The 23,928-nt window shown below is 66.0% G+C and overlaps 5 protein-coding genes across 31 annotated transcripts; 4 read left to right on the top strand and 1 right to left on the bottom strand.

Moving 5' to 3' along the window:
* The first annotated feature begins 996 nt into the window (after nucleotides 1-996).
* SLC34A3 (solute carrier family 34 member 3) lies at nucleotides 997-10,107 on the top strand. 26 transcript variants are annotated; one of them, XM_055089527.1, is made up of 15 exons: nucleotides 2,805-3,878; nucleotides 4,486-4,507; nucleotides 5,214-5,340; nucleotides 5,534-5,706; nucleotides 6,091-6,219; nucleotides 6,301-6,444; nucleotides 6,520-6,631; nucleotides 6,703-6,898; nucleotides 7,096-7,185; nucleotides 7,282-7,369; nucleotides 7,515-7,682; nucleotides 7,755-7,871; nucleotides 7,945-8,069; nucleotides 9,062-9,284; nucleotides 9,596-9,729. In XM_055089527.1, exons 1-14 carry the CDS (start codon nucleotides 3,420-3,422, stop codon nucleotides 9,251-9,253), a joined length of 2,142 nt encoding a protein of 713 aa, XP_054945502.1. In that variant the 5' UTR covers nucleotides 2,805-3,419; the 3' UTR covers nucleotides 9,254-9,284; nucleotides 9,596-9,729. The 26 variants fall into 26 exon arrangements, with proteins under 26 accessions (XP_023981874.1, XP_054945508.1, XP_054945504.1 ...); XM_055089526.1 differs by having other exon boundaries at nucleotides 9,062-9,735; XM_055089531.1 differs by lacking the exons at nucleotides 9,062-9,284; nucleotides 9,596-9,729 and adding an exon at nucleotides 8,310-8,445 and having other exon boundaries at nucleotides 2,806-3,878.
* RNF224 (ring finger protein 224) lies at nucleotides 1,777-2,802 on the top strand. The gene is given in 2 exon segments (XM_024126105.2): nucleotides 1,777-2,378; nucleotides 2,380-2,802. Coding segments are annotated over 2 exon segments (522 nt in total). The 5' UTR covers nucleotides 1,777-2,279.
* A 4,243-nt stretch (nucleotides 10,108-14,350) lies between the features above and the next one.
* TUBB4B (tubulin beta 4B class IVb) lies at nucleotides 14,351-16,827 on the top strand. Of its 2 annotated transcripts, XM_024126433.3 has the most exons (4): nucleotides 14,351-14,508; nucleotides 14,773-14,881; nucleotides 14,959-15,069; nucleotides 15,605-16,827. In XM_024126433.3, exons 1-4 carry the CDS (start codon nucleotides 14,452-14,454, stop codon nucleotides 16,663-16,665), a joined length of 1,338 nt encoding a protein of 445 aa, XP_023982201.1. In that variant the 5' UTR covers nucleotides 14,351-14,451; the 3' UTR covers nucleotides 16,666-16,827. The 2 variants fall into 2 exon arrangements, with proteins under 2 accessions (XP_023982201.1, XP_028353548.1); XM_028497747.2 differs by lacking the exon at nucleotides 14,959-15,069.
* On the bottom strand, nucleotides 16,818-20,315 carry CIMIP2A (ciliary microtubule inner protein 2A). The gene is made up of 7 exons (XM_007103644.3): nucleotides 20,260-20,315; nucleotides 18,630-18,844; nucleotides 18,295-18,545; nucleotides 18,072-18,198; nucleotides 17,718-17,812; nucleotides 17,322-17,439; nucleotides 16,818-16,906 (listed from the first exon to the last, which is right to left on the bottom strand). Exons 1-7 carry the CDS (start codon nucleotides 20,313-20,315, stop codon nucleotides 16,818-16,820), a joined length of 951 nt encoding a protein of 316 aa, XP_007103706.1.
* Nucleotides 20,316-22,320: 2,005 nt separating this feature from the next.
* Nucleotides 22,321-23,723, top strand: STPG3 (sperm-tail PG-rich repeat containing 3). The gene is given in 6 exon segments (XM_028497361.2): nucleotides 22,321-22,486; nucleotides 22,583-22,795; nucleotides 22,856-22,968; nucleotides 23,052-23,337; nucleotides 23,431-23,495; nucleotides 23,497-23,723. Coding segments are annotated over 6 exon segments (945 nt in total). The 3' UTR covers nucleotides 23,599-23,723.
* Nucleotides 23,724-23,928: the final 205 nt, after the last annotated feature.

Here is a 23,928-nt window from a genome sequence, read left to right as displayed (position 1 = left end):
GTGTCGGCCGCTCCCCACCCTGGACAGCAGCACCTACCCACGGAGAAGGCTGCCAGCTCAGCCCCCGGCCCTGAAGCGGAGCCCTGGGCGCTGGCCACGATGGCAGCCCCGGGGGCACCCTTGGCCACCTCTCTCAGGCGCAGGGCCACAGGCGATAAAGAAGAGCGAGCTTCGCCCTGGCCACTCTCCTCCTTTGCCGCTACCCGCTTCGGGAGGGTCCCAGGCTAGGCGCCACCACAGGCTGCCAGCCTCTATGGGACATTCCGGGCTGGGGCAGCCTCACGACAACCGAACCTGCACTGCACTCTCAGGTTGGCCCAGAGGCTGGACAGCAGGGCCGGTCGGGCCTGGGTTTGAGCTGCCCTGCATTCGCTGGGGCTGAGGGTGAGCCTGGAAGACGGGAGAGCGTGCGGGTCAGACATCAGGAGCGTGCTGTGCCTGGAGCCAGGAGGAGAGCCCGAGAGAAGCCTCCAGGAGGAGGACCGTGCTGGCAGCACAGTGGTGGGTGGCACCAGCGCGGGCAGGTTTCCAGGAGTGGGAGCCCAGGTGGCCAGCCCACCAAGCCCTGCCCACCCGTGAGTCACTGCCCTGCCTCGGCCGGGGTGTTTTTCGGTTTCCCACAGAACACCCAATTCCTGAACATCTGCTGTGTGCTGCTGCCGCTGGCCTGCCTCTGGGGCCTGGGCTTCGTGGAGGTGGGCAGAGAAGGCGCTGGGCCAGACCCACCTCCCACCTGTCCAAGCAGCACAGCGCACCTGTGTCGGGGGCATGTGGGGAGCCGAGCCATTTGGCACGGGGGTGAGGCCGGGATGCCGGTGTGAAGACTGAGCAGCGAGGCCGGTAGCGGGCACACTGATGTTTCCGGGACCGGGCAGAGAGAGCCGGAGGAGGAGGCCAAGCTGGCCCCGCGGGATGGACGGGTCCTGGTGCCAGCCCTCCCCCGACCCCGGGTGACTGGCCACACGGCAGGACTGGTCCTGGGCGTGGGCAGGCATGTCACTGGCCTGACTCCACGGGGCTCGGGCTCCCGGCCTGCCCCATGACTGGCCCGCACAGGAAGATGACCCCACCCGGGCCAGCCACCAAAACCCGTCTGACCGGCCCAGGAGGCGGGGGCCCGCCAGGATGGCAGGAGTAAGGAGGGGACCCTCTGGGCCTGGCTTCCTCTAGCGGGACGGAGAGGGTTCCAGGGTCCTGTCCTCTAACCCCACCCTTCCCAACACACCCCATTCTGCTGTGTCACTGGGTTGGCCCCAGGGCTTTGACCAGGCAGAGGCCAGGGGGAGGTGGCCTCTGAGGAGGGCATCCGGAGCTGCCCACGGTGCCCTGCACCTCAGAGAGTTTCTGGGTGGTCTCTGTGTGAGTGGGGGATCTCCACTCCTGTGCTTGAGGGCCTCCTTGGAGCCTTATGGGGCTGGCTTGTGACGGGAACATGACAGGCCCAGCCCAGACAGGGACAAAGGCAATGAGACAAATCAACATGGACACACACACTGTGCTTGAGCCACAGAGCAGAAGGACCCCTCAGAGCTCTGAGCTGGTGGGGGTCCTGGCAGGCTTCCGGGAGGAGGTGACGCTTGAACTAAGAGCTGAAAAACAGGCATCACCCAGGTCACAGCCAAAAAGCTTTCCCATCATGAGGTGGGGTGGAGTATGAGTGCGGGTGGGGTGGGCGCAGGTCTGGGTGGACGAAGCGGGAAGATGGGCAAAGTTGAGTTGCAAAGCCAGGCCTGGGTGAGGGGTTAGCGGAGCCGGGTCTGCGCGTGAAGGGGGCGGGGCAGGCAGAGTGGGGGGGGGCCCTTATCTCCTGATGAGTTGGTGGTGCTGGTGGATCCAGTTGCAAGCTCTTTGTGGCTGAAAGGGGAGCCCACGCCTGCCCACAGCCACCACCTGCCTCCCTGCTGACTGGTCCGTGGTAGGCCAGTAACGCGAGCCCCAAGGAGGGAGCCGCAGGGCGCCCTGGGTCCCCCCTACGCCCAGCCACCCTCTGGCTGGACGTAACCGCCCAGCAGAGCGGATGCAGGTAAGAGAGGCCTGGGGCTCAGGCAGGCTGGGGTGGGTCCGGGCCTGGGGTGGCACACGAGAGCCATAGAGAGAGACCAGACAGCAGGGCGGGATGCTGCCCAGCAGCAGCCACAGGGACCCAGGCTGTGCCCAGAGCCTGGTGTCCACCAGGCCCACTGGCCACCACTCACCCTCCCGGGTCTGCAGAGGCCTGGGCTCCTGTCCTCCGGGTGGGGGGGCTTCTGGTGCTGAGGCCCCCACCATGCAGGACAAGCATGGGCAGCCTGGGGTGGGTAGGCTGCAGCCCCCCTGCATGCCTCCCCCAGGATGCTGCCGCCAGAGGGTCCCCGGGCCTCCGAAGAGGGCACAGCCGCTGGGCCCCAGCGAGGCGACTGCGTCATCTGCTACTCGGCCTATGACCTCACTGGGCACCTACCCCGCCGCCTCTACTGCGGCCACACCTTCTGCCAGGCGTGCGTGCGGCGGCTGGACACGCCAGCCCACGAGCAGCGCTGGATCCCCTGCCCGCAGTGCCGCCAGAGCACACCCACGCCCCGCGGAGGGGTGGCCATGCTGGACCTCGACCTGGCCGCCTTCCTGGCCGTCAGGGCCGAGCGGGAGCCGCCTCGCACAGAACCCCAGCCCCCCACGCCCCTCAAAGGCAGCACCGCCATCACTCAGCAGCCGGCCAGGCTTTGCCCCGCCTTGGGCCCCCAGCCCCACTTCCCCCAGCCCAGATGCTGCTGCTGGGGCTGCAGCGGCCTCTGCTGGGACCCCCCGGGCAGCCCCGAGGCCTGAGCTCCGGCCGGTCGGCAGCACGCCCGCGCAGAACCTCCGGCACGCCTGCCCAGGACAGCCTGGCGGCAGAGCGTCCTGGGTGCCACTCCGCGTGTTCACCCCGGGGCCACAACCTAAGGTCGGGAGCTGTGCCCACAGTACCGTGAGCCCCTGCAGGAGCTGGAATCCCAGCCAGGATTCCCAGGCCCCACACTGGTCTGTGTGCAGGGGAGGGGTGCTGCTGTCAGAGTCGCCTGCAAGCCCAGCCCGGGTCCGGACCCGGCTCAGAGGGTGGTTCCTGAAAGGGTCCGGGGACCAGACCCCGGGGACTAGGCTGCAGGCCGGAGCGGCAGGGCCCGGCAGAGGCTGTTCCCCGTCCTGCTGGCGCAGGTCTCCCCTCCTCTACAGAACGGCCCAGAGGCGTGAGCGCGGAGCGAGGGAGGGCCTCTCCCTGCCCCCCTGGCCTGTGAGGCAGCCCTGCGATGTTCCGTTCGTCTGCTCACTGAGCTCCCGCCGTGTCGGGAGCTGTCTGGGGAGGGTCCCCGGCAGGCACGGTCACTGCTGCCACAGGTGTCCAAGGAGGTCCAGGCCCGGGCTGGGGGGACCTGCCTGAGGGGCTGCTCAGGACAGCGGCTCCCATGCCAGGCCCTCGGCTTCCTTCTGCGGAGGCAGAAGTGGCCACCAGACAGACCCTTCGGAGGGACCAGAGCACGTGCTGGAGACAGTGGACGCAGACCCCACCAATTGGGCTGCAGCACCCCCACCCCAGCACAGGAAGGAGCCCCTGGGAGGGACCGCGGGGCCCGCCCCGGGCAGCGGGCGGCAGGGACGGACAAGAGAATGTGCTGAGAGGACACTCAGAAACCTCCTCCCTCCCGGGGACAAAGTCCCCCTGCACCAGCGACCGGTGGGCAGCAAGCAGGGGGCCGGGAAGACCAGGCCTGACGGGGAGGGGCCGGCCCCAGCCGGGCAGCTCTTCCTCCCCACGTCCCAGGAGCAGGAAGGGGACTGACGCCGATCAGAGGCACTGCACGAGCCAGGGGGCCGGTCAGGGCTCAGCGGGAGAGAGAACGGGATGGGCCGAGCCTCCTGGCCAGGTGAGCTTGCGCAGCGGGCTGGGCAGCCGTGTGGCTGGGGGAGGGGCCTCGCCCACCCTCCCCCTCGCCGATGGAGGCATGACACCCGTGAGCGTGACCACTGCTGGCCACCACTGGGGCCAAGCCCGCTGGGAGCTCTGCCAGGCCCAGCCCTGCCCCAAGCCCAGCCCTGAACTGGATGACCTCAGGGGCCGTTGCCCTCCCCGCCTACCTGGTGCAAAGGGCTTCCCTCTGGCTGTCTGACCGGGCCAGGAAAACCACAGTGAGGTCTGTAGAGCTCAGGGCAGGCTTCCCGAGGGGTCCCCAGGCTGGCCAGCCAGAGCCCCAGCATCCTGCCCTGCCTTGGGCAGGCAGCATGCAGCATCCGGCAGTGTCACTGAGACATCCATTCGTGGGAGTCCGGCACTAAGGGCCACCTGCCCAGCCCCGCAACACCCCTGGGTGACAGTGGGGCCTGGACAAGGCAGGTACCGGGGCTGCAGTGGTACCCCTCGGGGGCCTCAGCTCCTGGGTAAACATTAATGGGGCTCAGTACACAGCAGGTCATGTGTGCGCCCAGCGGATCTTTGACCTGCAGCTGCTCCTGGCCTGTGTCTCCTCCCCGAAGGTGCCCCTCACTACCCACACAGGTAGGAGCTTCTAGAACCAGGTGGGGACCCAGGACACTGGGGTCAGGGCTGGGTGACCTCCAGGCCCAGGGCTCAGGCGCCCCCCTCCCCACTCTCTAGGAGCTGAGAGTGAGAGAGCAGCTTGGGGGCAGCAGGAGGGAGGGGTGGCGGCAGGCCCCCCAGCTCCCGGGCCTTGGGCACACTGGGAGCCGAGGGAGGGGGCTCGATGGGGGCTCCAGACCCAGCAGGCTGAGGAGGGAGCCTTGAGGTCGGTGGGGGCCACCCAGCCCCCTGCCCTGCTCCCCATCACTGGCGGTGGGGCCCTCATCGAGCGGAGATGTTGCCGTTTGGTACCAAACGCCAAACTCTTAAGCCGCGACCGGCTGCAGTGGTCTCTGTGACACCTGATAGGAGAGGTCCCCAAGTCCCCGGCTCACGACCACTTCCGGCCACACCCCAGCACCCTAGGCCACCCACCAGGCCTTCTTCCAGCCAGGACCAGCAACGGAGCCACGGCTCCCTCAACTCTGTCCCCCCAAACTGGACTGGGCTCACCCGACAGCCACCTGAGGTCACTCTAGCCATCCCCCTGCGGACGGAGGAAGGGGAAGGTCACCAAGGCCAACAGCGGGTGGGAAGGGAGGACAGCGGCGAGGTCTCGGGCCAGGGGACCCCAGGACCTGGCAGGCAGGGGGAGGAGCTGTGTCTGAACTGCCCTTCCCCCCAGCAGACCTAGACTTGGGCCTGGGCCTGTCCCTGCCCAAAATCCATGCCGAATTCCCTCGCCTGCGCCCAGGACCCTCCTGCCACTCTGGACACAGTTGGCCTGGTGGACCAGAGGCTGAGAAATGCAGGTACCAGGAGCCCCGGGGTCCCGGAGCCTCGGCCTGCCTCCCTGCCCACCCACCTGGCCCCTGACCCACGGCTCTGGGGAAGCTGGGAGAGGGGCTCCAGCCCATCCGTCCCCAGGAGAGCCCAGGGGCCAGAAGAGTTAGGGGCCCCCCTCCTTCCCGCTCTTGTCCCTCACCCCAAGCCCCTGTGCCGCAGTCCCCCCACCCCCTTTTGCCGCCACCTAAAGGTGTCCAGGAAACAGCTAGGTTCCTGGCCCTACCTGACCCGGACCCCTGCAGGGACCTCCGGTTCTGCCCCCATGTTGGAAGACGGGGATGTGGACCCCTGGGCCCTCCCTCAGCTGAAGGACGCTGGCCAGTCCTGGAGAGGTAGGTCTGGAGATGCCGGGTAACTGGACAAACGGGGCTCCGACTCGCCAGGGTGCGAGAGTGAGAGGGTTCTTGGGGACAGAGAGCAAGGAGGGGGTTTGCCCCAACGGGCGCCATGGAAACCCGCCACGCAGACCACCGCCAGGGCCCCCTGGTCCCTCGGCTCAACGGCCTGCCTGCCCACCTGCTCCCCCTCCTCCCTCCTGCGGGCAGGGAGGCTCCCCGGAGGCCCTAGGGGCTGTCTGCTTGGCCGTTCTGCAAAGGAACAGAGGAGAGGGACCCTAGCCCTGTCCTGGGAGCGGGGAGAAGAGGAAGGGGCCCGGAGGGGAGCCGGGGCGGGCAGGGTGGGCACTGGCCGAGGACAGCCCTGCCCTCTGTCCTCAGAGCTCAGCATGGCCGGCAGGGCGCTCCAGGTGGCTGCTGGCTTCCTCAAGGCCTGTGGGCTCCTGGGAAGCCTCTACCTCTTCATCTGCTCCCTGGACATCCTCAGCTCTGCCTTCCAGCTGCTGGGCAGTGAGTGACCGGCCAGGTGGCTGGGGCTGGGGCGGCCAGCCCACCCTCCCCAGCCTCAGGGCACCTGTCTCGCGCGCGTAGGCAGGGCAGCTGAAGACATCTTCAGGGACGACGTGGTGCTGTCCAACCCTGTGGCTGGACTGGTCATCGGCGTGCTGGTCACGGTCCTCGTGCAGAGCTCCAGCACGTCCTCCTCCATCGTGGTCAGCATGGTGGCCGCCAAGCGTGAGTGCCCCCTTCCCCCCCCAGGGATGGCGGTGGCGGGGTGAGGGGCGAGAGGCTGATGCAGCGCCCCTCCAGTGCTGACCGTCCGGGCATCTGTGCCCGTCATCATGGGCGTCAACGTGGGCACATCCATCACCAGCACCCTGGTCTCGCTGGCACAGTCGGGGGAGCGGGACGAGTTTCGGAGGTGAGTGAGGAGCGGGGGAGGGCAGGGGCTGCGGCGGAGGCTTCCGACCACCCAACTCCGTGTGGCCTCAGGGCCTTCGGCGGCTCAGCCGTGCACGGAGTCTTCAACTGGCTCACGGCGCTGATCCTGCTGCCGCTGGAGAGGGCTGCGGCCCCCCTGGAGAGGCTCAGCGCACTGGCCCTGGGCGCGGCCAGCCTGCAGCCCGGGGGGCGCGCGCCTGACATCCTCAAGGTGCTGACACGGCCGCTCACACACCTCATCGTGCAGGTGAGGCCGCCTACTGTTTCCGGCGGGACCCGCGTGCCGGGCCTGGCGGGGAAGGGTTTCTTGCGGAGGTGGCGACAGCCGAGGCAGATCTGGGCAGGGTGTCGCCGGTTGGGGGGAGAGAGAGCACAGTGGGCCGGGCTGTGGTCCCCCGAGCCCCCGGGAGTCCAACGCCAGACCCAGACTCCTCTGTCCCCCAGCTGGACGCTGACGTCATTAGGGGCAGCGGCACGGGCAACGCTACCAACGGCAGCCTCATTAAGCGATGGTGTGGCACCGAGGGGCAGACGGTGAGGTGCCTTTGACCCCTGGCCTCCGACCCACTGAATTAGCCGGGCCCGGCTCCTCGGAGCCTGTCCTGAGCCCAACCCGCCTTGCCTCCCCAGGCTGCAGGCAACAGCAGCAACTGTGGAGCGGCCGCTGGGGGCCCCTGCCCTGAGAGGAACAGCCCTGCCGCCCAGGGGCAGCTGCCCTGTGAGGCCCCGCCCGCGTCCGCCCCGGGCCCCAGCCCCCGCCCGCCCCGCCCGCTGCCGCAGCTCAGCCCCCCGCCCTGCCCCAGGCCCCAGCCCCCGCCCGCCCCGCCCCGCTGCCGCAGCTCAGCCCCCCGCCCTGCCCCCAGGCCGCCACCTGTTCGAGGGCACGGCGCTCGCGGACCTGGCCGTGGGCTTCATCCTGCTGGCCGCCTCCCTGCTTGTGCTCTGCACCTGCCTCGTCCTCCTCGTCAAGCTGCTCAACTCCACTCTGCGAGGCCACGTCGCCCAGGCCGTGAGGACCGTCGTCAACGCCGGTGGGCCTCGCGGAGGCGGTGAGGGCGGGGGCGAGGGGGCCCGGCTGGGGGTGACCGGCTCCCCCTCCCCAGACCTCCCCTTCCCATTCGGCTGGCTCAGCGGCTACCTGGCCATCCTCACGGGGGCCGGCCTGACCTTCGCGCTCCAGAGCAGCAGCGTCTTCACCGCAGCCATCGTGCCGCTCGTGGGTGAGCACAGCAGGTGGCACCCGGCCACGGGGGCAGGGGGTTCAGGGCCCGTGATGAGCCCTGGCTCCCCCAGGGGTCCGGGTGATCAGCCTGGAGCGGGCGTACCCCCTCTTCCTGGGCTCCAACGTTGGCACCACCACCACGGCCCTGCTGGCTGCCCTGGCCGGCCCTTCGCATATGCTGATCAGCGCCGTCCAGGTACCACCCTCCCGCACCCCTCCCCTGCCCCCAAGCCCCTCCCACCCCCAACACAGGCCTGGGGCTTGCACTCAGGCTCGGTCCGCTCCTGGCCAGCCCTGTGGGCTGGAGGTGGGAGGCCTGCCCTGGGGCCTCAGGCCCGAGCTCTCCTGGGCCCCAGCCCAGGCCTTCTCCCCTTCCCCTGCAACCTTATCATTTCTAGGATCCTGTAGTCCCAGGGTGCCTTCTCCTCCTTTCCAGCTGGCAGCTCCCTCCAACCTCTCCTGAGGGACCACTGCATGTTGCTGGCTGTGTCCCTCTGAGGCCTCCCGGCCCTCGGGGGCCTCAAGCCCCTCTATGCCAACACCTCTAGGATGTCCCCCCCCCCCCAGGCACCTAAACCCCACAGGTCCGTACGTGGACTCTGCTCCTGGCCAGCCCTGTGGGCTGGAGGTGGGAGGCCTGCCCTGGGGCCTCAGGCCCGAGCTCTCCTGGGCCCCAGCCCAGGCCTTCTCCCCTTCCCCTGCAACCTTATCATTTCTAGGATCCTGTAGTCCCAGGGTGCCTTCTCCTCCTTTCCAGCTGGCAGCTCCCTCCAACCTCTCCTGAGGGACCACTGCATGTTGCTGGCTGTGTCCCTCTGGGGCCTCCCGGCCCTCGGGGGCCCCAAGCCCCTCTATGCCAACACCTCTAGGATGTCCCCCCCCCCCAGGCACCTAAACCCCACAGGTCCGTACGTGGACGACTCACCGTCTTCCTCCGTGCACCCGTGCCCGGTCACAATTCTGCCTCCGGGACGCCTCCCCCAGCTGCGCACCCCACGCCCAGTCCCGTTCAGTCCTGCGGATTCTCTCCAGATCATCCCCTGTGCTCCACTGCTTCTGTCCCAGCACCCTAACAGGTGCAGCTACTGAAAGCCTGGACCTTGCTGGGCTGCTGCCCACAAGAAGAGATGAACCCCAGCCCTCCCCGACTCCCACCTGCTCTCTTGCCTTGGCTCTTTGTCCATTTAGAACCTCCCAGTGCAGGGCCCTGATCCACCCCCTCCAGGAAACCCTGCGGACTGCACCCACCACACTGACTCCTCGACTTCTTCAGCGACCCCTGGAGGGAGTTGTGTTCCCTCCACGTGTGGCCCTGCAACTCCTCCTCACAGGAGCCAGGCCAGAGCCCAGGGCTGGGTGGCCAAACCCGCTCGGGGATGACATGAGCAGGGTCACCGTGGACGACGCGTTGGCAAGCTAAGCCAGCTCAGGGGAAGGTCGAATCCACGGGGTCATCATAGATTGCGGTTACCCCGTGGAGATGCCGTACTAGGGGCCCAACCCTCAAAGTGTTGGGGGGTGCAGGAAGAGCGAGCCCAACACAGCTGGCCAGAATTTGCCCTCCCAGGCCGCCGTCTCGGCTAACAAGCAGGACCCCAAACTGCCTTTGGGCTTAGTGCCCTTTCTGCCAAGAAAGGGAGGGGCAGGCGTCCTGGGGAGCCCAGGGGACCCCGTACCACAGAGCCCAGGCTCCTGAACCCTGCCTGCCCTCCCTCCCTCCAGGTCGCCCTCATCCACTTCTTCTTCAACCTGGCTGGCATCCTGTTGTGGTACGTGGTGCCCATCCTCCGGCTGCCCATCCCACTGGCCAAGCGCTTTGGGGACCTGACTGCCCGCTACCGCTGGGTGGCCATCGCCTACCTGCTGCTCAGCTTCTTGCTGCTGCCACTGGCCGCCTTCGGGCTCTCCCTGGCAGGGAGTGCAGTGCAGGCTGCGGCTGGGGGGCCCCTGGCTGTGCTGGCGCTCCTCACCATCCTGGTCACCATCCTGCAGCGGCACCGGCCAGCCTGGCTGCCCCGCCGCCTGCGCTCCTGGGCCTGGCTGCCCCTGTGGCTCCGTTCTCTGGAGCCCTGGGACCGCCTGGTGAGCCACTGCTGCCCCTGCAAGGCCTGCAGCCCCCCTCAGGCTGCGGCCAAGGAGGCCCACTGCTTCGAGAACCCCGAGGTCCTGGCCTCCCAGCAGTTGTGAAGGGCGGACGCCCCCAACCCCGTTGACCTCTGGGTGCCCTGAGGGATCCTAGTGGCTGCGGACATCTGCGTCACCTGGATCACCTTCTTTGCAAATAAACAAGCCTGTACCCAGGTGTGGGTGGTCTTCTCTCCCCATCCCCGGGCTGCATGGGCAGGGCTCCACCCGTCTCCGCCTCCGTAGGGAGCTGGGAGTGGGGCAGCGCCGTTGCTGCCCCCCAGCGGACACACGGGGCGCGGGTTGAGCCCTCGTGGGAGCTGGCCTTGCCCGGAGGTGCGGCTACACAGCTGATCCCCGAGGCCCAAGCTGTGACTCTGTTTCTCTCCGCGGCCACTGGGGACAGAAGGCCCTAAGTAGTGACCAATCCAGAGCGTGGAGACTTCCCGCAGCAAGAAGCTCAGGGTCCAGGGAGGCTGGAAGCGGCCGGGGCCTTTCCTGGGGGTACAGGAGGGAAAGGGCGACCGGCTCCCACGCACCGCCGCCGCGGAGGACGCGCGCGGGCAACTCCTGCGCCGTCCAGCCCCGCTGTCGGCGGTCGGGCTGGAGGACGTCACGTGGCCGCGGCAGGGCCCCGAGTTCCGCAGGTGCGTCGGGGAGTGGGGAGGGGACAGGTAGGACCGGGTGGCCCCAAGGCGCCCTACTCCTCCCCGCCCCCGTTCTGCCTCTATCTCTCTTTCCGCAGAGCGCGGCGCAGCGCTGCAGAGCTCGGGGCTGCGGGGTGGCGTGTGGCCGGAGCGGGGGGGGCGCGGGGGGAGAGGCCCTGCGGGGAGGGGAGTGGGCGGGCGCCGGGGCTGCGGGCGGCTGTCGGGGGGTGGGGAGCGCGGGGCAGGCGAGCCAGTGCGCGGTTCCCCGGGTCCGCCGGCCTACCGTTGGCCGGCCGCCAGGGGCGCCACCCCGCCGGCCTGGGCAAAGGGGGTGCTCAGTGCCCCCCACCCCAGGAAGTGGGTACTGCCCGCGATGCCCGGCGCCGCTCGCACCTGGAGGCCCCCACCTACGCGAAACACCTCGGCCGCGAGGCGGTCGAAGGCCTCTGGGCCAGGTGCCCACCTGGGGGGTGGAGCGTGCGGGAGGGGGCCGCCCCCGCCCGCCCCCTGCTCCTCCCCGCAGCGAAGCGAGTTTCCACACAGGACCGCTTTTGTCTGGCGGCCGGGCGGTAACCGGACACCCCTCCAGCCCAGGGCTGCCCACAACCCCAGCCCGACCTCACGCCTCCGCCATGAGAGGAGGGCATTGGCGGATCACGTCTCCCCGCATAAGTCGCGCACGGAGAGGGGCGCGCACGCGCAGACCTGCGGGCCGCTCGGGGTCTGGTTTGCCCCGTTAGCTGCTGCGGCCAGTCACAGCCTCCCGGTCCGTAGACGCTGCCCTGATGGGGGCACCTTCCTTCCCTGGCCCCCAGGTTTGCCTAACCAAACCCGGGGGGACAGGTGTGAATTGTCAGGAAGATGAGATCAGGGGACCCCAGGACCAATTATTGTCCAGGATCATGTCCTTTCACTTCTTCTCAGGTCTCTCCGCCCCTCTCCGTGTCCCTAGTCCCTCTCAGCCCCTCCAGGTCTCCTGTCCCCCCAACACGCTCCTAGGTCTCCTGAGCCTGGGCTCACCCTGGCCTCGGAAGGAGCTAGCCACACGTTCTGAGAGCCACAGGAGCCTCATGGGAACAAGACCCCTGGGGCAGGCTCATTACCCCCTTTGGGCTTCCCCCCACTTTTATAACCCCAGGACACACTAGTGGTTCTGACATCAACCTCACTCCCATGGAAGTCCCCCGAGGAAGGACTGGGCCTGGCTGCTTCCCTGGGGACATGGAGGAGGCAGCTCCCCCTCCCCATGGTGGAAAGGCAGTGAGAGGGGAAGAAAGTACCCCATGCACCTCTCCTTCCGGGGGCGGGTGAGGCCGCCCACAAAGGCTGACTGCTGGGTCCTTTGAGGCCGTGAACGACTGTCTGCCTGCTGCTCCTGCCTGGCGGTAACGCACCCTCCCGCTGGGACCATGGCCACCGGTAAACAGAGCCGTCGTTGTGGATGCCTCCAACAGCTGCAGGCTGGGTCAGGAGGGCCAGGCGCCTAGCACTTCCACAGCCCCTGCCCACTCTGCCCTGCGTCCCGCTGGGCCACAGATCCGCACTGGGCCCAGACCGGCCCTCCAGCCCAACCTCTCCAGCCTGCAGCAGGAACACCCTTGGCTGAGGGTGGGGACCTGCAGGGCTTCCCCCCCGCCAGCCCTGGGCAGCAGTGGCAACTGTGGTCCTTGGCCGAGGGCCACGGGGAGCTTCCTGCTGTCTTGCTCCCAGTGTTCACTTTGGGAGGGCAAGGTGGACAACCTGGTGCCACGGGGAGCTCTGGGGCTCACACCTGGGTGGGAGACACAACCTCTATTTTGTTACCTGTAACGTAGGAGTGCCATGCTGAACTCCCAGCCCTGTGGGCACTGGTCACAGGAAACAGGGATCTTTGCCAGTGGGGATCTCAGCCAAGGGTGGGGGGCAAGGAGAGAAGGCTTTGACAAACATCTCAAAGAGCACCGCTCACTGGCAGGAAAATCTGAGCTTCTCCCTTTCTCACCAATTTGTGGGTTTGTGACAACTCAGTGCTACCAGGCCCCAGAGCCTCCCTGCTGCACGGCCAGGGCCTTGCAGACTGCTGCTTGGGCAGCTAAGCCACTTTGCAGGGCACCGTGAGAACCCCGGATGCCAGGCAGTGACCCTGCACACCCCACATGCCACTGCCTGTGGCCAGCAGAAGCCGGGCCCACCTTCCTGGACTGGCGTGGAGGAGGGGACTGACCAGCACTTTGACATGCTGACTCACCCTCCAGGTCAGGACTGCAGCTGCAGACCACTCTCAGGGGATGGAAAGGCTAATCTCTAAGCCAGCATGCTGCTTGCCCCAACAATTCTATCCACAGATTAAGTACAGAATAACGTGTCCTAACGCTGCAGTATGCCATGATACCGTAGTGTCATGAATTACATGGTGAAAAGAGAAGCGCATTCTCTTTAGGTAGAAATAACCAGGTATTGCCCCCAACACCCTTGGGTTGGTGAGCAAAGGAGAGTAAGAACCGCACTGAGAAAACCAGAATCTAGAGAGGACCCAGTGGCCACGGCAATGGAGGCTGTCCAGGGCAGACCCAAGGGCATAATTCCTGGTTTCTTAAACGTTACGAAAATATAATGCAAGTGTACTGTTTTTTAAAGGATTGATTAAAGGTGTGACCACGTGTAATTTAACTGTTTTTCCTTCATAAATTTTTCTTCCCCCCAAACAAAAATCAAGAACGAGTAAAAACATTTGTCCACCCAGATGTACTAGTCCGTGGTTGCCCAGAGGCCTGGGCGCTGCCCTCGTCTCCACGCAGCTCTGTTCTCTCCTGGGGCCAAGGCCTCAAGGCGACGGGCGCAGGGCCAGCGCGGTCTCCACAACAAGCCGCTGCCAGGAAGGGCCCCCTCCCGCCCTGGACTGCCCTGCCCTCCTCTCCTCTCCCCTCTCCGCCTCACCGGGCCCACCTCTCCCCTCCTCTGCCCCCTCTCCCCGGCCCGGCGCAGCGGCCCCACGTGCTCCCCGACCTGCCCGCGACGGGTGCGGACCAAGGAGGGGAGCAGGAAGCCACAAGGCCTCCGCTGCTCTGGGGGGAGGGCACGACTCCACCGACACACCCGCCCCGCCGCCGCCGCCGTCCCTTGGCCCCTGAGCCCCGTATTGTCTCTGCTATGAACGGCTCCGCGCCCCTCCTCGGCTCAGACACCCCCACAACCTGCGCTCGGCCGCCCTCGAGAGGGCGCAAGGCGGGACCGGGCTTTAGCGCTCGCCCACCGGGCGCGCCACGCCCGCCTTCCCCAGGCCACGGGCCGGCCCTCCCCCGCCCTCCCCACTTGGCCCCTCCCGAGCCCGCGCCCCCGCCCGCGTGGGTCCCCGCGGCACTGCGGCGGTTACCAGGACGCTGGCCCAGCGCAGCCAATAGCGCCGGCCTGTCGGCGTGCTCTCCGGAGCCAACCAATGAAAGAACAAATCAATCATTTGAAACACCCAATGGACAGAGCACCGCAGAGCGAGGGGGGGTATTTTGATAGGGAGAGCAGAGGCCGCGGCGGACCAATAAAGGGCCAAAGGGGTTGGGAAGGCGGGCGTTAGGTGGATCGATTGACGGAGCTGCAGCCAATAAAATGAGGACGCTTGCCAGCCTCGCTCTGGAAGCCCAATAAGAGGCTGGCGGGGGCGGGTGCGGTGTGTATATAAGCACCGGCGGCGAGGCAGTTGTAGCACTCTGCGCGCCAGCTCTTCGGCTCTCGTTCTAAACCTGCTACTGCAGCCGCCTCCCGCCACCGCCGCCGCCGCCCCCCGCCACCGCCGCCACCGCCGCCACCGCCGCCGCCGCCGCCGACGACGCCATGAGGGAGATCGTACACCTGCAGGCGGGCCAGTGCGGCAACCAGATCGGCGCCAAGGTGAGCGGGGGCGTTGGGGCCGGCGCAGGTCTTCCGGGCGGGGCGAGCGGGCGGCGGGAAAGATGGCGGCAGCGGGCGGGCGGCGGCGGCCCCGCATTGCGGCCCTGCGCGGCGCCCGAACCGGGGCGGGGGCGGCAGCGAGGGCCCTTGGGGACGGTCCGGCGGCGGCGGGGGAGGGGAGGGCCGCGCCGTCCGGGGCGGGGCCGGCTCCGGGCACCTCAGGCGTGACTCAGCCCCGGCCCGGCCCGCCCGCGTCTCCCGCAGTTTTGGGAGGTGATCAGCGATGAGCATGGCATCGATCCTACCGGCACCTATCACGGGGACAGCGACCTGCAGCTGGAGCGGATCAACGTGTACTACAACGAGGCCACGGGTGAGACCCCCGCGCCCTTTCCCCACCCCCCTGCCGCCCCGTGGCCCTCCCCTCGCTGACGCCCTCCCGCCCCCCAGGTGGCAAGTACGTGCCCCGCGCCGTGCTCGTGGACCTGGAGCCGGGCACCATGGACTCCGTGCGCTCGGGGCCCTTCGGGCAGATATTCAGGCCGGACAACTTCGTCTTCGGTGAGCCGCAGATCGGGCTGGGGGGGGGTGGCTTGATACGCAGGGCGGCTCAAAGGTCAAGGGGTGCCCAAGGTCGCCACCTTTAGGATCGCAGAGCCGAGGTCCTGATTCACTTTGCGCTCCCAGTAGAAGCGGGGTTCAAGGACACTTTGCTTCCTCCTCGAGTCACCCAATCTCGTCTCCTAAAGCGGCTTTGGGGGGAAGGCCCAGCTGTCCGCACGCGCGGAAAGAGCAGGCAGATGTAATCTGCCAGCCGTGCAGGCTGAGTCAGAGGCAGTGGCAGCTCATCTGCCCTTGGGAATTGGCGGAGGCTGCCCGTGGGAGCAGCTGGCTTGTTGTTTAACTACTTCAGCTTGAACTCTTGATTAGTAATCGGGTACGTCGTTACGTTATCAGTTTGGGGGTCCACCTGCTGTACCTGCGGTGGGGGGGGGTTGTGTGTCACCTCACGCCATGTCATCTGGCCTTTTTGGCACAGGTGACCAGTGGTGACCACATGCCTGGCCGAAGAGCGACTGGCTGCTCTCTTTTGCAGGTCAGAGTGGTGCCGGGAACAACTGGGCCAAGGGGCACTACACAGAAGGTGCAGAGCTGGTGGACTCGGTGCTGGATGTTGTGAGGAAGGAGGCGGAGAGCTGCGACTGCCTGCAGGGCTTCCAGCTGACCCACTCGCTGGGAGGGGGCACCGGGTCCGGGATGGGCACTCTCCTCATCAGCAAGATCCGGGAGGAGTACCCAGACAGAATCATGAACACCTTCAGCGTGGTGCCCTCGCCCAAGGTATCGGACACCGTGGTGGAGCCCTACAACGCCACCCTCTCCGTCCACCAGCTCGTAGAAAACACAGACGAGACCTACTGCATTGATAACGAGGCTCTCTATGACATCTGCTTCAGAACCCTGAAGCTGACCACGCCCACCTATGGTGACCTGAACCACCTAGTGTCGGCCACCATGAGTGGGGTCACCACCTGCCTGCGCTTCCCAGGCCAGCTCAATGCTGACCTGCGAAAGCTGGCTGTCAATATGGTCCCCTTCCCCCGTCTGCACTTCTTCATGCCCGGCTTCGCCCCACTGACCAGCCGGGGCAGCCAGCAGTACCGGGCGCTGACGGTGCCCGAGCTCACCCAGCAGATGTTTGATGCCAAGAACATGATGGCGGCCTGTGACCCCCGCCATGGCCGCTACCTGACCGTGGCCGCCGTGTTCCGGGGCCGCATGTCCATGAAGGAGGTGGACGAGCAGATGCTTAACGTCCAAAACAAGAACAGCAGCTATTTTGTCGAGTGGATCCCCAACAACGTGAAAACAGCTGTTTGTGACATCCCACCCCGGGGGCTAAAAATGTCGGCCACCTTCATCGGCAACAGCACGGCCATCCAGGAGCTGTTCAAGCGCATCTCGGAGCAGTTCACGGCCATGTTCCGCCGCAAGGCCTTCCTGCACTGGTACACGGGCGAGGGCATGGACGAGATGGAGTTCACCGAGGCCGAGAGCAACATGAACGACCTGGTGTCCGAGTACCAGCAGTACCAGGACGCCACGGCCGAGGAGGAGGGGGAGTTTGAGGAGGAGGCCGAGGAGGAGGTGGCCTAGGGCTGTGCGGTACCCGTTAAAGCGTGGAAGCCGTGGGAACTCTTTATTCACTCACAGCCTGTTCTCTGATAGCCCCGTCTTTCTGTGTGTGTATTTGTTCTTCTTCTTGTCTTGACATCACGTGCTGTACAGGTACCACCATTAAAGCGTTTTCATAGTGTCCGGCTGCGCCTCTCCAGTTCCTTCTGATACGCCTTGCGGGTGCTGTTGTCAAACGTCAGTGCGCAGTTGTCCTGCATGGCTGCGAGGGGCACCACTGCAGCTGAGCCCCTGGGCTCGCCACTTGCGCACGGTGAGCGCGCGAGTGGCTGCTGGAGGGGTCAGCTCGGCCCGCGAACACGCAGACTCTTGGGGGCTTGGGGCCCCTGCCTCCTGAAGGCGGGTCTGGCCTGTGCACAGGAAACCTCTAGAAGGCCAGCGTGGTCTGGAGGCAGCTGGCCTCTGTCTGACTTTTAGTGTCAGGGCTGTGAAACCCTTCTACACCGGAGAAGAGGGGACATTGGGTAGTCCTGCCCCAAGGGAATACTGTGGTCACACAGCTGGGCTTCTGCCTGAGGTTCAGCACGGGGAATGGGGCCCAGCCCCGGACGCCTCCCCACAGTGACCTGTCACCATGACCTTGTCTGGGATGGGGGCGGGGAGCCTACTACACTCACATGGTATGAACCTCATGTAGAAAGGTATCAGGCTTCGGCTTCTGTAGGTGGTGTTGCTAGGCCACTGCGTTCCGGGCAGCCTCTCGCCCGGGGCACGGATGGGATTTCTGAGCAGGAACTGCGGAAACAGGCAGGTGCTGCCGTGTGCTGCCGCCCCCAATGGTAACCAGTGAGCAGAACGTCCCGGTGGGCACAAGGCTGGCATTCTCCTGGGAATGAGTGACTCGGGGTCTTTTCCCGTCTGTCCACAACACTCCGGAGCAGGGAGCCAAGACCTAGTCAGAAAGACGCTTGGGGGGCGGGGCGGGGCGGGGCGGGCGGAGGGGGAGCAGCCTCCCTCCAGGGAAGCCAGAGCGTGGAGACAGCCGTGCTAGCCCAGGGATGGCGTCCACCTACCTGGCTCTTGTGGAACTCATCCGTGGCCTGTGCAACCCCATCGCGAAAATTCATCCCTATTACCCAGGCAAACCGAGGGACAAAGCCAGCATAACCTGGGGAAGGAGGAGCCAGGGTCCCGCTCCCGATCAGGTCCAGCTCCCCCGCCACCCCGGGCCTTCGCACCTGCTCCCAGAGGGTTAGGGAAGTAAGTCTGTCTGGACTCCTCTCTCCCCCTAAACAGACAGGAATGGGCCAGCAGGACCTACCAGTCTTGGGAAGGGCCCACGGGCAGCCTCACTTGCTCTCCCCAGGTCCTGCCTGGGCCCGTGGAGCCTTGAGGGGGTGTGTCGTGCCCAGGCCCCAGGCCCCCACCTGAGATGGCCTTGCGCTGGATCAGGTCGGGGTGGTCCAGCTGGGGCGGCCTGTGGAAGCCACCCACGTGTAGTGTCTCCTGCTGGCGGGCTGGGGGTGGGCACTCTCCCCTCCTGCAGGGGCACAGCTGGAATGGGGAGGGGCAAGTCAGCGCCCCGGCCCCCACGCGGCTCTGGCTGGGCCGAGGCTTGATGCCAGTGCTCCCAGGGTGTCTCTCAATTACCTGGTACTGCGTGGGGGCCTCACGGGCAGGGGTGGTGCTCTTCCAGGCCTCTTCCCCTAATGCCAACCGCAGGCCCGGGTGTTCAAGGTCCCTGGAGTCCCCCTTCCTGCCCGGTGGGCAAGGGGGGTGGGGGGGGTAGGGCATGAAGCCTGCAGTCCTGGATACATTCTCTCCTCCCAGCGGCCCCTGGGCATCCAGCTCCTGGGGTGGGAACCGGCCCAGGATCTCAGAGTTCTTGTAGGGCTTCAGACCTGTACGGACAGGGCAGCCTTGAGCTACAGCGGGCACGGGGGCGTACCCGGGGCTGCAGGGCCCGTGGCGGGGCGGCGGCTTACTGGTGTACTGGGAGACGTAGGGCTCTGTCAGTTCACGGCAGGGCGTAAAAGGCGGCTTGGACTTGCTGAAGTCCTCGATGGACTTGGGCTTGGCTATGGGCGACAGCACGGAGCACGGGCTCTTCTGCACGCTGGCGTCCGTGAGCAGCCGCGCCGTGCTGCGCCCATAGGTGTTCCCCACCTGGTAGCGCAGCTGCGGGAAGAAGCCGGCATAGCTGTGGAGGAGAGAGGAGCAGGTGTGGATCCAGCCTACTGGCCACGGGCAAGATCCTCGACCCCACCTACAGAATGGGGTCACAGCAGCGCCTGCCATCCAGGGCTCTTGGGGCTTGAATGGGCAGCACAGGCCAAGCACTGAGAACAGGGCTGGCCCACGGGAGGGGAGCTCTGTCATCACCACCAATGGGGTCCCATCCACCCAGCCATCTTCCGGCAACAAGGGTCTTAAAGATGAGGCAACGGGGAGCTCTGCCCCCACCAAAGCATTGCAGGGGTGGTCTGAGGCCCAGGGGAGCCCACTGTACACGAGTCGGTCCTGCCAGGAAGGTATGGTGGGCATTTTTGGGCCCAGATGGTGGCCATCCGGGAGGCTGGCGGGAGGTGGCAGTTGAGCCGAGCGTCATTGAGGCCTGTGGGGAAGTGGTGTGGGCACCATGGCTAATCCCTGAGGGCAGCTGATGTCCAGTGCTGCCCGGGGCCTGTGCAACATTCAAGGGGTGTGCGTTGCTTCCCTCTTAAAAACTGCTCAAGAGAATGCAGGTTTGTCAGTCAACAAGCTGAGCGAGGCTGGGGCTGAAGGTGAGAGCCTCTTCAGTGTCACCAGAGTTGGGTCTGGTTCTTCCCAGCCTTTTCCTTGCACGTGGTCTGAGTGTGTGTTGGTGTGCACACACGCTCTGCAGGCCTGTTTCTATTCTTATTTATTAGGTTGTGCTGCACAGCATGCAGGATCTGAGTTCCCCGACCAGGGATCCAACCCATGGCCCTTGCAGTGGAAGCGCAGAGTCTTAAACGCTGGACCGCCAGGGAAGTCCCCCGTTTCTGTTGTTGACATGCGGGACACCTAGCAAGGTGGCCTGGCATCGGTGCCCATCAGTTTACTCCAGATGCTCCTCTCCTCTTTATGCTTTTAATTTTTTTTTTTTTTTTTGGCCGCGCGGCATGCAGAAACTTAGTTCCCCAACCAGAGATCGAACCCGTGCCCCCTGCAGTGGAAGCGCAGAGTCCTAACCACTGGACCGCCAGGGAATCCCCAGTTCACCTCCTCTTCAAAGAGCGGAGTGCTCTATGGAAGGAGAGGCCAGCCTCCCCAGCTGTCGCGCTGTCCCCAGTTTCTGCTCTCGACAGACGTGCTGGCCACCTGAGACGGCTGCACCAGCAGGGCAGGTCGGCCGGGCCCTCTCGAACCCGCCCCAGCCCTCCTGCCCGGCCCTCCGGTCCTCGGCCTCACCCCCATTTCCCTGGCCTTCCGGGTCCCAGGCTCCTGCTCAAGGGCCTCACCCTCTGGCCTCAGCTTCCTGGAGACCCAGCTCTGGGGCTCCCCTCACAGCCGAGCAACCTTCAGCCCTTAGGCCCTGGCCTTGCTCCCCCATCCTCGGGGACCCCAGCCTCCCCCCAGGGCCCCGGCGCTTACCCAGGGATGTAGTGAGGTTCCGGCGAGAAGAGGTTGTGCTTCTGAGTAGCTGTCATCGCGCCTCAGCTCTGCCTGGGCTGCCTTCAGCCCCTCTCCTGCCTGCACCTGGCTCCTTCCGGAGAGGAGTCCTTGTTGCCTGGCAACCATTGTGAAGAGGCCCGGCATTGTTGGACAGCACCTGGGCCAGGCCCCGTCCCACACCCTGTGAGCACTCCTGTTTTACGGGAGGCTCGGGGAGGCGTCTCACTGAGGACAGACCTAGAGCTTGGAAAACGGGCACGGTAATCGCAGCCGAGTCGGTCCTGCTAGGTAGTGAGAGGCAGGGTTGGGTTTGAACGCTTGCTACCCGCAGGAGGCCAGTAGCCAACTGAAGGGCAGCCTCCCAGGGTGAGGCTAAGGGAGCCCCACCCCAAGCCCCCTCCTCAGATGCAAGGCCCTGGACGCTTTGGAGGCATTGCCACAAGGTTCCTGAGCCGGGGAGCTGCTGGGACTCTGTCCTGGAGGGTCTTTCCCCTGGAGCTGGGCACTATTTTCCATTTTAAAGAAATCCTGATCTGTGTGTGTGTGTAGGGAGGACTTTCTAACCATAAAAACGAAGAAAAATATCATAAAGGGAACGATTAGCAGGTTCAAGTACGTGTCCAAAAAACAGTATAAACAATACTAACGCGCAGATGACCAACTGGGGAAAAAGTTTGCAACAAGTGTTATGTGCAGATGTGATATCAGTGGAAACAACCTTACAAAACAAACCTATGAAAAATTAACACCCCAACAGAAAAATACATGTGAAATGTGTCTACGGTCAATGAGGGCAGAGCCTCAGTGAAACAAATGCTGATGAAACGCTGATGCTGGCAGTTTCTGATGCTCCTTGCCAGCATGAGGACCACCTCTAATGTGGGGACACAAAGACGGCACAGGCTTTGACCCACCGCCTCCACTCGGCGCGTCTATCCTGAGGAAATGATCCACGTTTAGCTGAAGACAGGTGTGCACGTCCTGCGCCATGGCGGATGGCAGTGTTTGTTATAGGGAGGACTCCCAGCTACTCACGCCCAGCGACAAGGACTCTGACAAGCTATACCTGCGTCTGTGGGTGATTATGCCCTCAGAGAACACCGTGCACCACGGGAAGGGCCCCGGAGCACAGACTGGGAGCCCCCCACCCTGATAAAAGGTGCGTTTCCTCAAGGAAGTCTCTATCAGTCTGCCTGTCCATCTGGAGCACCTCCCGAGGCCAGGCAGGGTCAGCGTCGGATGGGAGGGCTCTGGAGAGGAAGAGACGGGGGGTGCGGAGGAGGAGACATTCTTGGCCGGGCCCTGCCTGGATGAGGCCAAGGCCAGGGCTGAGCTGGTTGGCCGGTCAGCTCTGGAGAGCGCCGCAGGGCCCGGAGTGCAGATAGACACTCGCTCACCCGACCTCGTCATTGTCATTCCTTTGCGTTTCGGCCTCAGCAGCCCCAGCCGTTTGTGATACCCTCCAGCCTCTGTGCCCCCAAGAAGACTGGCCTCCCCACCTCAGCCCCACCTGGGCCACCAGGCCTGCCTCTGGGGGGTGCACGGTCCACTCAGAGCCAACCACTGTCGCTCCGCTTTTCCGAGGGCTGGGTTTTCCGCGGGGGCTCCTTTTGCGCTAGGGAGTCTCCCTGGACCCTGCCCCCAACCCCCACGCCTCCTTCAGCTGGCCCTGCACAGCTAGGCACCCCCTGGCCCCTGCCCCCTTCTCCACCCTCTGCCAGGGCCTCAGTCCTCCCCGAAGCCCTACTAGAGTGGACCCCAGCCCCCCAAGAGACCCCAAAGTCCAGGAGAGGGGAAGGTTGGGGCAAGAAAGCGGGGAAGGGAGGAAAGGTGGCCTAGCCAGGAGTCACGGGGGTGGGGCGGCTGGGGGCCTCCTGGCCACGGCTAATCCCAGGGCAACCCACCTGGCAGGTCAGGGGAGGGTCACCTCTAGGGCTGCTTCCCCAGGGAGTCCCCGGCAACAGGGGGGGTCCCATGACCAGCCAGCGAGGTCACAGAGCCCCGAGATGTCCCTGGGGGAGGGAGCCAGAGACCCTGACAATGAATTTTGACCAGAAGGCGAAATTCCTGGCAAATGTTCACATCAATGGAGGCGAACACTGGACCCATGGCCCCCTGAAGCAGAAGCCACTTGTGACTTCCCAGGGCACTGGGCGGGCAGCTGGCGTCGGGTGGCTATTGGCTGGGGGCACGGTGGCCCCCAGGGGTGCAAGAGCTCCAGGCGGGCCTCAGGATGCGAACGGGCCCCTCCAGGAAGCCCCGCCTACCCGCGCCCACAACCTGAGGTAGCCGTGTGAGTGAGGGCTCTGGACCCCCAGCCCCGGGCCACTCTGGGGAGGCGGGCCGGTTGGTGGAGGCCCGCCTGGAGGACCCAGGCCCAGAGCTTGCTTCCCGCCAGGGCTGGAGCGACGCCCTCCCGTCGTGACCGATCTGGGCGTCCCGGGCCCCACCAGGTACCAGATGCCAGATGCTTCGGCGCGAGAGTCCTCCCCGCTGCCCCACCTCACCATCGGCTCGCAGGCACCCCACCCGTGGTGTCTGCCCTCACCCCCGGAGTGGAACCCCGGCCACCAGCGCCCCCATGATGCTGCCCCCACCGCACAGGGTGGCGGCTGCAGGGCGTGGCAGACCGTGTGGTTCCCGAGCGAAAGCCCCTTCACCCAGAACGCCGACTTCAACCGTGAGCAGGTTTGCCCGGCGGGTCCTGGGGTGGAGGTGGGGGCGGGGGCGGGGACCCCGAGGGAGGGGCCTGCGGCGGCTTCGACCCACAGTGGCCCTCGCCCGCCGCCTACCAGCCGCCCAGCCCGCCCGCCTGCCCGGCCTTCAGCTTCGGGGGCCGCCTTGCTCCAGGCCCCCCCGAGGCCCGAGCCCACTTGGGGATGCTGCAGGCCTGGGGTGCAGGGCCGCGGGTCCAGCCCCTCCTGCAGGGCCCTCTGCCGACGGGGGACGAGACCGGCCCTGGCTCCATCGCCTACGACATCCTTCCCGGGTGCCGCCTGCCGGGCCCCTGCCCGCCCGCCCGCTTTCTCCATGAGCTGCTCGCCCTGCTGGCCTCCTGTAAGGAGGTGGGCGGGGGCGGGGGGGGCGGAGGAGGTGGGGACCGGGCAGAGGGGGCGGGCGCGGTAACTGCACCCACCTTCCCTCTTGCAGCCTGCACCCTGGGCCCGGCTGCCTATGCCGTGGAGGACTGCTACAACTCGCGCTTCCCCTCTGCACACGGGGGTGGTCATCCAAGGCCTGTGGAGACCCAAGTGCCGCGACACTGGCCCCTTCTGCACGCTCTTGAGCCCCGTGGGTGCAGCTGGCCCGCCCAGTTAGCACATGAAACCCTGGCCTTCCGGGCCTGGGGGACTTCCCGGGCCTCCCTCTGGAACTCAGTGCCCCCAGCCTGGCCTTCTGATCCTCTGGGCACCCCCGATCCACCCTCCCGGCCGGCCGACCCCTCTGACCTGTGGACCCAGCCTGGAGCCCCACCTGCCCACCCCCTTGTTATACAGAGATGCTGTTGGTTCTTCTGAATTCTGTGGTGTGCTTGGTGGCCTTGCCTGGTGAGCTGTCCTGCAGATGTGGCCTGCAGCTAACCTGTCACGTCCAGCTTTCTCTGGCCAGGGATCTCCCTTCACTTCCCCTTCAGTGCTGTCTCCTCTA

The sequence above is a fragment of the Physeter macrocephalus genome, chromosome 13, assembly GCF_002837175.3.
Source record: "Physeter macrocephalus isolate SW-GA chromosome 13, ASM283717v5, whole genome shotgun sequence".
NCBI lineage: Eukaryota > Metazoa > Chordata > Mammalia > Artiodactyla > Physeteridae > Physeter > Physeter macrocephalus.
This window is presented reverse-complemented; position numbering and strand designations above follow the sequence as displayed.

Bases quoted from the DNA above. Each gene is read 5' to 3' on its own strand.
- TUBB4B (XM_024126433.3), top strand. From the start codon at position 14,452: ATGAGGGAGATCGTACACCTGCAGGCGGGCCAGTGCGGCAACCAGATC. The intron at 14,509-14,772 runs GTGAGCGGGGGC...CGTCTCCCGCAG, and splicing joins GCAACCAGATCGGCGCCAAG to TTTTGGGAGGTGATCAGCGA. The intron at 14,882-14,958 runs GTGAGACCCCCG...CCCGCCCCCCAG, and splicing joins GTACTACAACGAGGCCACGG to GTGGCAAGTACGTGCCCCGC.
- SLC34A3 (XM_055089518.1), top strand. From the start codon at position 3,420: ATGCCAGGCCCTCGGCTTCCTTCTGCGGAGGCAGAAGTGGCCACCAGA. The intron at 5,341-5,533 runs GTACCAGGAGCC...CCTGTGCCGCAG, and splicing joins CCAGAGGCTGAGAAATGCAG to TCCCCCCACCCCCTTTTGCC. The intron at 7,370-7,514 runs GTGAGGCCCCGC...CCCTGCCCCCAG, and splicing joins CGCCCAGGGGCAGCTGCCCT to GCCGCCACCTGTTCGAGGGC.
- CIMIP2A (XM_007103644.3), bottom strand. From the start codon at position 20,315: ATGACAGCTACTCAGAAGCACAACCTCTTCTCGCCGGAACCTCACTAC. The intron at 18,845-20,259 runs GTAAGCGCCGGG...TCTCCTCCACAG, and splicing joins GAACCTCACTACATCCCTGG to CTATGCCGGCTTCTTCCCGC. The intron at 17,440-17,717 runs GTAGGTGGACGC...CTGTTTCCGCAG, and splicing joins ATGAGTTCCACAAGAGCCAG to TTCCTGCTCAGAAATCCCAT.